General features: G+C 41.1%; 1 protein-coding gene across 7 annotated transcripts in view; it reads right to left on the bottom strand.

Moving 5' to 3' along the window:
• Positions 1–11,906: 11,906 nt before the first annotated feature.
• The window catches only part of GLRA2 (glycine receptor alpha 2), a 121,528-nt gene continuing 119,584 nt past the window's right edge, over positions 11,907–13,850 (bottom strand). For all 7 annotated transcript variants that reach the window (XM_068180027.1, XM_068180023.1, XM_068180026.1 and 4 more), the window contains one exon: positions 11,907–13,420. In XM_068180027.1, coding sequence (XP_068036128.1) covers positions 13,142–13,420 — 279 coding nt within the window. In that variant the 3' untranslated portion in view covers positions 11,907–13,141. The remainder of the gene's footprint in view (positions 13,421–13,850) is intronic.

The raw sequence follows: 13,850 nt of genomic DNA on the forward strand, positions 1-13,850 counted from the left end.
ACATGGTATCTCACTGAAATACCAACGAGAGTGATGCTTTTTGAATTAAAAGGAGGTCAGTTAGGTATTGACCTGAAATGAATGCATGAATTCCTATACATAAATTATACCTTCATGACTGCCTATTTATTACCCTCAGAGGCTGTTTTAATTTTCCTCTATACCCAAATATTAACTTCTACAGCAGAATAGGGAAGCCTTCTTAGGAGGGAAAGAGACACTACTGGAAGCATCTCTGCCATCCTCAAACCTTTTAAGTACAGAAGGACAGAGTCCCAGGCCCTGACATGAAAGGAGGCCCTAAATAAGGATTGCAGTTTAAATTGGGATTATTCAAATGGATCCTGCATGTTGCCCAAGAAGGGGACACCCCCCTGAGACTTCATACACCTGGGAATCAATCAGGGAATCATGATAACAAGGCACTGAAACCTGTGATCTGGTAACTCCAAACTGTCTGAGTTATGTGAGAGCCTGGCTGCCTAGAGAACAGCACAGAGAGGTTATTGTTGCTATATCTACATTGCTGTTGTTATTGTGATTGAGCTTGTATCAGTATTGAATTGCTTGAACTTGCCATATTATTAGAATTAGTGAGGTTAAGCCTACTTGGAGAGATGTTTTTACCAGGTTGCTCCTATCCATAATGTTTCCTAGGACTTAATCTTGCCAGACCAGCAGGTTAAAAAGTTTTAAACCAAAATTTTAAATGTAACCTTTTCAGACTACCAAAATATGAATTGAGATTTCTTTAATGACTGCCGTAGTACTACTGAAAGTTAAATTTATTAGTCCTAAAAGATTTCAATGCTTATAAAATAAACATTTTTTGCTGATATATTCTTGAAGGATAATACTGAGTTTGTAGGAGGATTTAAAAGATTATTTGAGGGATTGTGAAACAATTTCTGCATAACCTCAAACTTGTGTTTTCAAATGATGGCAGCCTCAGTGTAGAAACCATAGTAGGAAGCTTTCCTTCCATTAGAATTCCTCAGCTTGCTTTCTGTCAGGAAAACAGAGGGCTCTGAAGGGAGTCACTTTCCCAAATAATATAGGTTTGCTCAGAGCCCTCTTCCAATAGGAGCTATTTGTTTTCCACTTGTTTGCACTGCTGAGCAATTAGTGGGCTGAGAAGTCAGTTGGGACCACTGAGGAACTCAGCTGCACTTGCTTTCCTCTGTCTGCTTAGCTCACCAGACCTTTGCCAATCCCAGCAATCTTCTTGGCAGGACAGTGAGAATATCAGGAATGTTTGTAAAGGGATTTGAAGGTCAGCCAGGAGAATTCAACTGGGAGCAAATGTGGAGGTCATTTGCTGCTGTAGGAATGCTTGTATCTGTTCAAGATCAACTGGGAAAATCAATCACGGGAAAATACCTGTTCTCCTTGCAACGTCAGGGAGCTGGGATCTGGTTGGGTTTTTTCAAGGCTGTACATTTGGGAGTGTTTTCATCTGTAAACATTTGTCTCATGTATTACCTAGAGGAAAGAGATTTCTGTGAGAAGCTGAAATAAAGTTGACGCATCCCTGCCAGGAGTTTTCTACAAACAAAAAGCAAATGTGCTCTTGCCCACTTGGTCAGCAGCAGGGGAAGAAGTCCCTGCTCACCAGGCAGCTGGGATTGTCTCCCTCTGAGCTCTCAGCCAAGAGAAAACAGCTTGCAGCCCATGTGGCACTTCAGTGTGAGCAGTAAACATCACATTAACGTTTGTAGGAGCCCAATAACCTGTCACTGCGGGTTTGGCAGTGCTGCCTGAACTGCCCCGGCAAGGCGAGCCATGTGTGCGAGGCAGCTGGGAGCACGTAGGGACAGCTGGCTCCTGCCCCTGGGGGCTGCACAGGCTCAGGGAGGGGGCAGGGCGGATTGCCTGTGGCCAAGCTGTCTGTGCACACACCTTGGGAAGGAAAGCCAAAACTGAAATGAGGGGTAGCCCCCATGGGCTCAGCTCTACTCTGGCCCAGAGAAGGCTGGAGCAAAAGGGGGAATGTTGGTGCTATCTGACACGTGCTCATGGGCCAGGGTAGTGAGGAGGAGCAGGAGGAGACCTGTCGGTCCTACCTAGCCATGGGTTGGCAGCCACTTCCCAAAGCACAGTGGAGATTAAAAACCACTCCTGGCACTCCAGAGACTCAGTCTCTGTAAAGCTGCCCTGGGGCTATGGCTTCATAAAAACACATGTTTTTACCTTTTTTTCCATTTTATTTATTAGTGCTGTTCTTTTCTTAAAATAGAGGCTGGATTTCTTGCACAGGCCGTGAGGACTGGAAAGCTGTATAGTTCTGCCATAGCCAGGACAAGGATATCTGCAGGTTGAGGAATCCCGGCTGCATTGTTTTCCAGAGAGGTCCTGTGGAAACCTCAATCATTTCAAAAGCAACCTGTCAGGAGGTTTCCTTTTTCCCCAGGGGAGGCTCATCCTCTCTGCTGTGCAAAACTCCATGGTCTGCCCTATGCTGACACCAGTATGTGCCCCTGGAAAAAGCAGGGGTCTAAAGCACAGGGGAAGTGCAAAAACTGGTGACATGGAGAATTGTGGCAGAGCACCCAATGGCTCCTGCTAGAGCACAATGGAACTGGTGTGACAAATCCATGTACACATAGTTCCAGGAAGGGGATAAAACTAGGATCTACACTCCATTTGTGGGAGAGTTACTCTTTTGAATATTGATAGTCTTCTGAAAGCCTATGCTGAAAATTATTCAGAAACAATGGGGATGTATTTTTTGGGAAGATTTTGGTGTCCTTTTTAATCTTCTGCTATAAGGTACATAGGGAAGGTTAACATAGTGGAATGACCTTCTGAACTTTTTGCTAGGATGCTACTCTTAGAAAAATGTCTGACAGGCATCTTTTTTTCCTGTTAAGGCAGTTTTTCCTGTTAAGGCAACTTTTACAATCCTCTTCTTACTGCAGAGATCTAAAATACTACTCACCATGTCCCCAGGGGTTTTGGCCTCTGGTGAAAAGGCCAGGAATCTAAAACTTATAAACTCAGAAAACTACTCTTTGTGAGAAGAAGGAAAAAGATGGAGCTGCAAGTAAGTGACCAGGAAAAATTCCAGGTAAAAGTAGTTTGATCATAATATTCAAGACCGAGATTTCCAAAAGCACTTAGGGATTTTGAGTGCCTCACTTCTTGGGTATTCCAGCAGAGAAGTTTTAGGAGGCCTCAGACTCCAAGAATAAGTGCTTGGCATTTCCTGAAAGTTATGTCTCCATTAGCATATTTCAAGTGGTGCATGAAGAACAGGAGGTATTTAAAAATCACAAGGCCAAGATATTCTTTAGTGCCTTAAAATGGTCAGACAAAGCATATTGTCATGCTCAGACATAGCTCTTCAAGGATTTTGAGCATTTTTTTTCTTTCTCTGAAAGAGATTGAATAATGGTATATCTGAAATCTTACACTGCACTTCAGTTGTGTCATGAAAGATAGAATTCATATTTGATATTAATGGAGCAGGTGGAACATGAAATTATATTTCTTTAATCTTTAATGAAAATTCTGGTTTTAGCATTTAGGTTGTCTGTTCAGTGACACAGAAGAGCTAATAATATCACTGTTTTTGAAGAATTCATTCATTACAGGCAGCCTGATTTTCTGAATCTGTTGGAAGTTTTTAGGTGCTTCAATGATGCGTGAAAAGTATAATAATAAAAAAAATCCTTTGTCCTTGAAGCTTGGTGATCATAATTGGAAACATACAATTAAAAAAGAGAAAAAAAAATTCCCAGTAAGCCAGTTCTCTAGAACAGAGATGCAGTAGTTTAGAATTGAACAATTCTACAGGAATTAGCAGGAACAATTGGGTTTCAGGAACTCTTCAATCAAGTATGCTCTATAGCTTGGATAAACACCTGTATATTCAAGACCAAAAAGCTGAATGGTGCTTTCTGTAGCAAAATGTTTCTTTGCCGAATGACTTTGTTGTTTTAAAATTTAAGAAGTGCTTTTGTAAACCCCCATGAGACAGGAAAAGTTAGTAAAGATGATGCAAGTTTTTGTGGGAAGAAACTGACTTTTTCTCATGGGGGTATATAAATGAGAAAATGTTGTGCATGACAAAAAGTTTGCTTTGAGACAGAGCAGAACTAAGAGGAGGTTCCAAGGGACACACACCCACTATTCCATCTATAGCCAGTCCTTTAGAGACCAAAGTAGATCTTGCAGTCTCTTAAGGTCATTCACACCTTGATTTTTCATTACTTCAGTCTAGAGTTTTAATTTTTCTTTCGAGGGGCCAGTGCTGACCTTCTTGAAACAGAGGAATATTGGAGTAGTATCCAAAGGATGCAGTTATACTTCCAAAAATCAAAGATGCTCTCCAGTACCATTGAAGCTAGCTGGTAATGGAGATAATATAAACCTTGGACATTCTCCCAGCTGACTGTCCTAATAATAGAAAAGCCCCTCTGAGTGAGTAGCTGATACTGGGGATCTGCCAGGCAATTTTCATTAAAAACAGCAATTGGTGACGAAGTCCTCGGAGAGGTGGAGATCTTCTTGTCTTCTTCATATCACCACTGAAATGAGCAAGAGGATCCTTTCTCTCTGTTTTCAGTTCTCCTTTTGCTGTTAGGACTGTCTTGAAGTCTCTGAAGTTTTTTGAGGTGTCTCCAAGATTTTCTCCCCTTTTCTTTCCAGTTACACTTGGGTTTCTTTGCACCCTCTTTCCAGTTACACTTGGGTTTCTTTGCACCACAAAGAGCTGCACCCTCTTGCCCTTTCATCAGCTCATAGGGAACCTCCCACGCCCTTGTAGCTGAGCTGGGGAGCAGCTCTCTGGGTGGTTTGGAGTTGGCAGGTAGGTTTCTTTCTCCATATTTCTAATTTTACAGAGGACCTGGCTCACTTCTTCTGTCCAGCCTGAAGGGAGAATAGTTAGTGAAAAGGGAGGGCAGCTAGAACACCCCAGGGAGTGGCCAGAGGTGAGATGTGCATGAGGCAGTTGCAAAAGGCACTGGAGTGCAACCATGTGGTCACCTGACCACAGCTTGGAAACTGAAGTGTGCACATTAGGGCTTGGGAAACCTTGAAAAGACAATTTGATCAAGCCATGGTGTGGAGAATAAAGCACTTGTAAAGTAGCCTCTTCCTGGCCTGCTCCAAGGGTGAACATGGCTGATTGTATAGTCTGGATGTCCCCTGACCTGTTGCTGCAAGGCAGCCCCGCTGTGCCCTGCAGGATGTCTGAGAGGTTGGCATTGCTTCCCCAGTGCCACGGAGACCCTCCCCAGCTGCAAAAGGGGCTTCTGGTGTTCTTCTGCATTGTTGTGGCTCTTGCGCCAGCACCACACAGAGGAAGAGGTTAAATGGTCCTCCCTTTTTAGTATGTCTTTCCCTTGTAATTTATTAAGATCAGCTCGAATTTTAAGTTGCAGGAAAGATGTCCATCAGTAGTAACCACAATCACATTTGCTGCAGAACTCTTCAGATGTGACCCAGAAACCTTATCAAAGAGCACCGGGCAGAGTGCCTGCTTAGCAAAACCCACTGCCATTTACAGGGTGTCTGAGCTGTGCCTCAGCTATTTCAGATGACATATATATCTTTAATCCATGGCAGCATATTAGCAGATCAGACTTAGATTAATCAGGCTAAAGATAACTTTTGGACCTTTTCCACATCTAGGTCAGAGAAAAAGAAGGTAGATATTTATCTGTGCTACCACACTAGCTAGCACTGTGTAGCAGATGAAATTTTCAGGGACATCAATCAAAGAAATACTGCAATAAGACTGAGGGAAGCAAAGTGAAAGGAATGTGTGTGTGTGTGCATGCACAAATGTAATACAAGCTTTACAATTTGAAGAAGCTATCAATTTCCAGTGAAATTCTCTCTGCTTTTATAGCAGCATATATGCAAATTTCCTTTATGATAAAATATCCTCCTTTGTTTCCTTAGTGCCATGAAGCAAGTACTCCCAATGATGTTATTGCAGAAAACTACAGATAGAATAATGGTGCAGCTGATCAAGGAAACCTTGCTGCATGTCAGGAGCAAGCCTCATGTTTTTAGCTTTGGTGATGCCTGGAATAAGTCAACCAATGCATGGCAATTAGTTCCTTAAAAATAGATTAGGTCACATTTAGGACGTTTAATGTGAAATGTTACTGTGGGTATTAATGGAGCACTTATTTTCTGCAAATTAAAAACTGAGCTAGTGTTAATAAATCAAAGGAAACATTAAAATGCTCTTTAGCCTCTGCCAGTGTCCTTTTGAAAAGGCCTTTGAAAGACTATTATACACATAGATTCTGATGAGAGGAAAATTTCATTGAAACTCTAAATGTTCTTTAGCAAATTCTTCAGTTTTGACCTCACTTACTGCACCTGCAACTCCAGAAGGGTCAGTGATGGAACCTCTCATTGTGGTAATTCAAACAAAGTCACCAGGCTCCAAAGTGAGGAGCAAATGTGAATGTGCCATACCAGCAGACAGCTAAGATGTAGGCTGAGACCCTGCCCATATTGACACATTCACCATCAACCTGCAACAGCTTGACTTACATCTGAGGTCAGCATAAAAGTTTCTCTTGGTTTTGACTTGAGCTACTATAAGGAAAAATTGTCAAGAAAAAGATACTTTCTCTTTTTTTAGCTTTGCTTCTTTCATGGATTAGTGGAAAACTGTGATATTCTTCCAAGCACAAAACATGCTTTCAAAGCCCTATTACATGTAATGTAATACACGTGGAAGGGGAACCCAATTTTCCTGCAGCAGGCAGCTCTTTCAGGTCTTGTTTTTTAAGCTAATGACTCAGTAACAGCCCTGCTCTCCACCCCTCCTCTGAACAGCATCTTTGGCAGAGCCATGTTAGGAGCCTCACTGATTATGTCCCTCATCTCTCCCGGAGGATAGAGTTCATTAGCTTATTGCAGGAAAAATGCGCTCACTCTCCTCTTCTAAAGGTTAATTAGCTCATCATATACGTTTGTCCATGCTGCTCTCCTTGGTCTCCTCCTAATGCAGCCATACCTGTGTCCCCTTTGAACCAAGCAATGGCTAAGAGGAAAACTTTAACCATGCATTGGCAGCTTCCTCCTTGCCAGACTCTCCTGCCTTTTCATAACACCTCTGCCTGACAATGCACAGAGAGGAGGAGGTAGTGTCTCCAGTGTGAATTAAGTCATTAGTGCTCTCATTTTCTCACTGGAAAACCCTGCTAAAGACTCTGGTTCCACAGTACTTCATACAGTGGCATAGCTCTTTTCTCTTTTTGTATTAAAGGGAAAAGAGGGAAGGTATTCTCCAGAAGCCAGGCGATAAATATGTGATTTCCAAACATGTCCAGCCACAGGCCCGACCCTGGGATGTCAAGGACAGCACTCTTCATCACCTCAGGGAAAATGGATTCATGCCAAAGCAAAGGTTAAGTGGAAATCTGTGAGTCCTTCAACTGCTCTGCCTAAAGCATTTCCATTAAGCACTGCTGTGGAATATACTTCCTGTGTGCACTCTCAGAGATCGCGCTGTTTTTCCTGTGGAACAAGGAGGGATGCATCCAGCTGCCATCTTCCTGGCATGGCACACACTGTCCACCATCTCCACAACAGGAACTCACTCTGCTGGACATCAGATTCAAGCCTTGTGATAATCTGAAGGAGCTGGTTTTGAATCAGTTGTACAGCTGTTCAGATGACTAGAGAGGATATTATACAACTTGCCCAAGTAAAATCCCATTTTTAGCACAAGCAAAATGTGATCAGGATCCCTGGTATTCACTACTTTTCCCCTAATATTGCCTCACAGCATTTCTCCACAGCTAAGATAATTATTTAGCATGTTCATTTCAGTGGCAGCTTAAAGAACTGAGTGCATGTATTTCACAGAGTCAGTTTTCCTAATTATTGAGATGCTTATTTTGACTCAATTTTCTATTCCTCCTGAGAGGAAGAGAGCTAATCCACCCTGAATATTTTCCCTCTCAAATTATTTCTAGTGCTTAGTGTTGGAAACCAATCTTTTATAAGAAACTGATCTAGAAGCTATTGAAGAATTTTTTTCCTTCTGCTTTCAGCAAACACTACATTAGATTTGGAATTAAATTGGATAAATGAGCTTGTCTGGAACTGGTGAAGCTTCTCTTGTTCTGAAGCTAAACCCTAAATTTGATGATATTTCACAATTGCCTTGCAAAATTAGGAAAGGTATCTTCAAATTACAAAAATATCTTCTTTTTATCTTCCTGTTAAACTAGAGAAGATTGATTTTTAATGTAAAATCTGTGAGGGGCATTTAGGGAGAAAATACATTCCTGCTTAGAGTATTTTCCCAGACAGAAGTTTCTCTAGGCAGCCTTGGTTTTGGTTTTTAGTTTTCCAAAACATTTTAAGACACAAACTTCTATGCCAAAAATCATTAGAATTAATTACTTTCAAAGTCTGGCAGAAGATAATTTTCCACAGCTACTACATTATAGATAATGAAAATGAATACATTAAATACAATTATTTTCATACTACTTTGTGTAATACAAAGCTGATCTTTTTACAAAGATTTTGTTTCTTTGTTCATTGCTGTGTTCTAATTTTAAATGAATAGGAAAGCTGTGCATATACTTTTCACAACCACACACTAAATATATTTATTCATGTATTTAGAAATATATTTCTAAATATATAAATGCTACTATTGGACTGAGTAAGATCTTTTGAATAAATTTATAAAATGTGACTTCCAGGTGCAGATGCCGAATCCTGTGGCTGAGGCTTCAGACACCACTTCACCCCAATGAAAGCCCTTCCCAGGAAATGCCCCTGTCTGTAACCTCAAAGGCTAGTTCAGATTCTTCCACAGTATTTTCATTAACATCGGCCACAAAAGGCTGTAAGTTTGGGCTGGTGCCTCATGTTTGGGCAGCAGCTCCCATGCCACCCATGTCAGGCAGGTTTGTATAAAGGTGAAGAGCTGCAGCAGTTCAGCCTCCAGGAGACAAACATTATTTTTCCATCAGCTCTTCCCTATTGCTTTCAACATCTCATGCTGGGAAAAATGGAATCAAAGTGAGAAAATCTCAATGTCTGTAGATGAGGTTCACTCTTACTCCTCATCTCTGTAGCACATGAAAAAATCTGACCCCAGAGTCATTGCATATCCCAGAGTTGTCCTCCAGCAAGTATGAATTGGTGATATCTCATATTGGTTACTCCAAAAACCTCTATTGCTACACCACATTTGATTCAGTACATCACAAATGATGTTTCTGCCACCTAAAGGAACATGGAAAGAAAAAAAAACAGGAAAGAGAAACAAAGATTTCTCATTTCATATTACACTTTTTTTTTAATTTTTCACTTTCCTCCTAATGCAATAAGATTTTTTTAAAGATCTGTTTTATCAGTTAGGCTTTATCACAGCACTTGACAGCATCTGTCTGGTGAGAGATGGCTAAACACCTCCCCTTGACTACTGAATCACTCAGGTCCAGCCTGTAACAACAGGATGCCAATGACCTGACCTGATGTTGCATCCTTTAAAGACATGCTTAAAGTTTTTTAAGCTTTCCTGGTAAAGTAGAAGTCATCATAATTGTCTTTTAACTAAATGCAAGTAGTTTAAATGCCCTAGGGCTTAATTTTATTTTACCAGCCAGAATTGTAGTATGCAAGTTTTCTAATGTGTGTGGAATCTCTTCCAAATTTATCCTAGGCCTCTTTCCTTCCATCCTGATGTATATTCTGTTTCTTCTGTTTCACAAAGGTTATTTGTCTCAGAATTATTTTCTAAGCCTTTTTTTTTTTTTTTCTCTCTTGGTGTCTTGGAATAAAACTGCTTCACTATTTAATTCTTCTGCTTCCCTGAGTCCAAGATGATAATTTTTTGAGTCTTTTTTTCTCTGTTAACCCTACTGAAAATTTGTTTCGGAAAGTTGTCTCATGCTATCCCTGTTAATTGATATTTTTTCTGCAGGCAATTTCTCAACCAGTTTCTGGTGCCAGCCATGTTCTTTGAGAGAAGGCTCTTTAGTAGATGGCCAGTATCAAACCATCCCTGTGTCAGAGGGTTCACAGGCCACTAGCCAGCATGTGGCAACTTTTCTGTATCATGTGGCCATTCCTATTTGTCATGCTTGCTGGGCCTTGTCCATTTGCACACATTGTTTCCAAAATTTAGTTAGATAATTTCAATATCCATGACTAATTGACTAATTGTCATGTATCCCTAAATTATCTCTTCAAAAGAGAGAGTGTACTTACCACAACAGACCTATTCAGATTTTGTGCACAGATTATTCTTATGACTGGACAAAAGTTTATACAGAAGGCAATAGCAGAGCAATCTTCCCATGGATACTGTCAGCAAACCTCAGTTCTGATCAGCAAGATATTTTAGTGAACTATATAATAAATGCTAATAGCCAAGAATTGCAAAGAGTGCAGTTGAATTTGTGGTGTGGATGCTGGAGGCTGGAGGCACATGAGCTTCACCACAGGAAGGGACATAAAAACATCCATCAGCTGAAACTAGGTTTGCATTCCTATTGCAGTGGTCTGCAGCCATTTGGAGCAGCTGTGAGCAGCAGGCTCTGACATTCATGAGAATCTCTGCAACACATCTGGGCACTGAGGATTCATCCTGATTAATGCTGGCATTACACCTTCATTTGAAAAACTGGTTTTGGAACAAGGGGTTAGTAAAAGTGAGGTCTGAATGTTTACATACCAGTGAAGGCTCCTAACTTCCCATAAAATCATGGTTTACAGCTGGGTATCTTCACCCTGCCGCAGTTTGTGCCACAAGGATTGTGCTGGGGTTTTCCTATACTACATTATCTATAATCAAATACTGTTCCACTTTAAAAATGAATAAAAGCAAATCTGATACCATAAAAATTGCATATATTATGATACTTGAATTTGCATCAAAAGCTTGTTTTTCAAAGCAGAATAGTTTGGACAGTTGTTTTGAGTTCTCACTTGTTACCCTTTCTGGGGTTGTCAGTCAAATCTGGATTCCCTGCCTCAACAAGGTGGAGGTGACGTTGCCAGTTCCATCAGAAGCGTAAGCAGCAGAAGAGTCTACAAAGCTGAGGAGGGTATGGGAAGATAAAATGCACGACTGGTTTTTTGTCACCAATTTATTTTTCAGGAATCAGAATTGTCACCACCTCCAGATTCCCTCCCTTGTTCTGGGAAGGAACAAAGGCTGGTAGCTACAGGCAGCCATGTGGAGAGAGATGGGAACACAGCCACAGACACATAAACACACAAATACAGGCTCAGACAGGCTGTGGAACCTGTATTCTCTCAGCAGAAGCTGGTCCAGGAGCAAAAGCAGAGTGAGAGGTGGTGAAGGTTCAGTATGTCTCAGCACTACATCTCATTAGGGGAGTGAGAAAAAATGCCTGTACTGATCAGCTACAGTGTGTGTATTTGGGCCTCACAAGGGAAGGGCAGAAAACTGAATTCAGTTTTTAATTTGCTTTTAAACTATTGATCATTCCCATGGCTACAAGAGGCACCTGACACAGGCCATCTCAGCATGTCCTGCATCTCACCAATGTAGTGAAGCTGTAAGAAAGCCAGAAGAAAGTTCAGGACACCCCCAAGCCAGGCACAGCACGTGTGAAGCTGGGCTGTATTTCTTGCTCTGCAGGGTTGGTGTGAGAGGGGAGCATCATCCCTCCTCCCCCAGACTGGGCTCTGCACATACAAATGTTCTACAAATGTTCCCATCATATCCCAGACACACTTCTGATCGTCCTTGATATATTCCCAGGGGCTGCAATAGTCCTTTTGCTGCAAGACAGACAGAAAAATTTGGTGTGCTAAGTCATGTCAGCAGAAGGCTGCTTTTCACCCTCTTTCTGCTGACAGAGCAGTGGAAGAGCTGGGCTGTGGCACGAATAGCCCTGCTGCTGCTGCTGCTGCTGCAAATGAAGAAGAGAGTGAAGAAATGTTAGTACCACATTTAGCTTTATTGAAATTGAACAAATACCTTTTTTTAATAAACCCTTTTACAGCAAGTGTAAAATGTTAATGTTTTACTCATCATATGTTACAGGTTGTCTTCTTCCATGTAAGCAAAAATACCATCTTTTTTTCCTCTTTTTTAAATTTTTTTTTTAAATTTTCTACTTTAAAACATGTAGCAAGGATTTGAATAACGCAGATCTGGCACCAAAAGGTAACAGGTTCTGAAAATCACAGTACAGTTTTAAAATTCTTAGGTTAATTAATGATATTTAAAATGATAGCCACTTTGAGTAAAGATATAAATTAGAGGTCTGTAAACAAGTTGTGTTTACCTATAGAGCTATTGACTGCAGCTACAATGAGAGCGATAATAGAAACTTAATGCTAAACTGAGCTACACCTTTGAGGAAACAAGTTCTGACTAAGTAGTGTGGTACAGGGTAGCACAATAGGTAAAATACAGTTTGGCACCTCAAGTTGCATGTAAAATCAGCAGAAATAAAATTAAGTGCACTGTCTCCCAACAGAAATAAACCGGGCAGTTTCACTGGTTTTGGAGTGTCAACTATCAAATAAATCACATGACACACAAGTTCAACCCCAAAATTACAATTCTAGTAAAGCAAGATAATATTAAAATGCACACCCACAAGGATAGTAAAGTATAAATTTTTTTTTCTCTTTTTTTCCCTCTCCCCTATCAATAGAAATAATTTACAACCCACAAAAGGACTCCTTGGTGAAACCACTACCTACAGATATGATCATGGAATGTAGCTCAGTAGATTTGTTTCAAATAGAAAGGCAACATTATCCTGAAAAATTTTGGTCCTCTTATAACTCGCTGTACTGTAGCCACCACAGTCTCTTGATAGATGTTTTAGGAGGTTTGTTTTCTGATTCTCTTTTGTTCTGAAAGGTAATATCTTGGTGATAAAGCTGGGTATAATTTGGCCCCAATTATAGATGTCTGATGGATGCTGAATCTGGAAGAACACACTAGGAGTACATAGGGGGAGCCTCTTGACTGGTCTCACGGCATATTTTGTCATGTAATCACTTTTCCTTCTACACTCCTTTTCCTCTTTGCTAATTTTTTCTCCAGTGTTCTGGGGGAGTGGGGAAGAAACCCTTAGTCCATATGACAGAATGACATTTTGCTGTTTATTTACATGTGGATCACTTTGGCTAAGAAGTCCTGGCAAACCAGAGTTGCCTATTTCTTGTGAATGTCCTCATGCCGTATAATTTTGTATGTAATCCAGTAAAAGATGTTGAAAATGAGGAAGGCGAGTGGGAATGCAGCACGGGATATTGTATCAATCCTTTTTGCACGGTCAACAAACTTCTTTTTGATGGAATCTGAATCCTTTGGTGGTGCTGGAGTTGGGTTGGGTGGCGTAGCCTTGACTGCTGTGCCATCTTTGACTTGGAGGCAGTGGCCCATGCCATAGCCACTGAAATTGAATCGGCTGTCACGAGCAACTTCATCTTCCTGGAGGATAAAGAGGACAAATAAGACACACAATCACCTGTCTATTGAGCATGCCATGTAGTTGAGTAGCTGAGATGCACCCCTCCAAAGCACCTCAGCAAATTACCTGGTTACGCAATGATGAAAAGTCTGGGTTTTAAAGACAAACAAGAAGTTAAAACCCACATTAAAAATATATGTAAATCAGGTGACTTCCAGTGTTTGTGAATCTGAGCTTTAATTTTTCTAGCTATGTCTAAATCAAGTGCCCTGAGCAGCAACCTGCATCCTAGCCCTATAGGGAAGAGGTTTGACTCCACAGGTTTATATTGCTCTCCTTGAGCTTTCTGTGGGGAGGAAACACGGTTGTGTTGGTAGCAGGGTGTCTGCTCCAGCCAGGCTGAATTGAATGACCCAGAGATCCAGGGACCCAAGTTCATTGCTCATCCTC

Source organism: Anomalospiza imberbis, chromosome 2 (assembly GCF_031753505.1).
Source record: "Anomalospiza imberbis isolate Cuckoo-Finch-1a 21T00152 chromosome 2, ASM3175350v1, whole genome shotgun sequence".
In the NCBI taxonomy this organism is placed as follows: Eukaryota; Metazoa; Chordata; class Aves; order Passeriformes; family Viduidae; genus Anomalospiza; species Anomalospiza imberbis.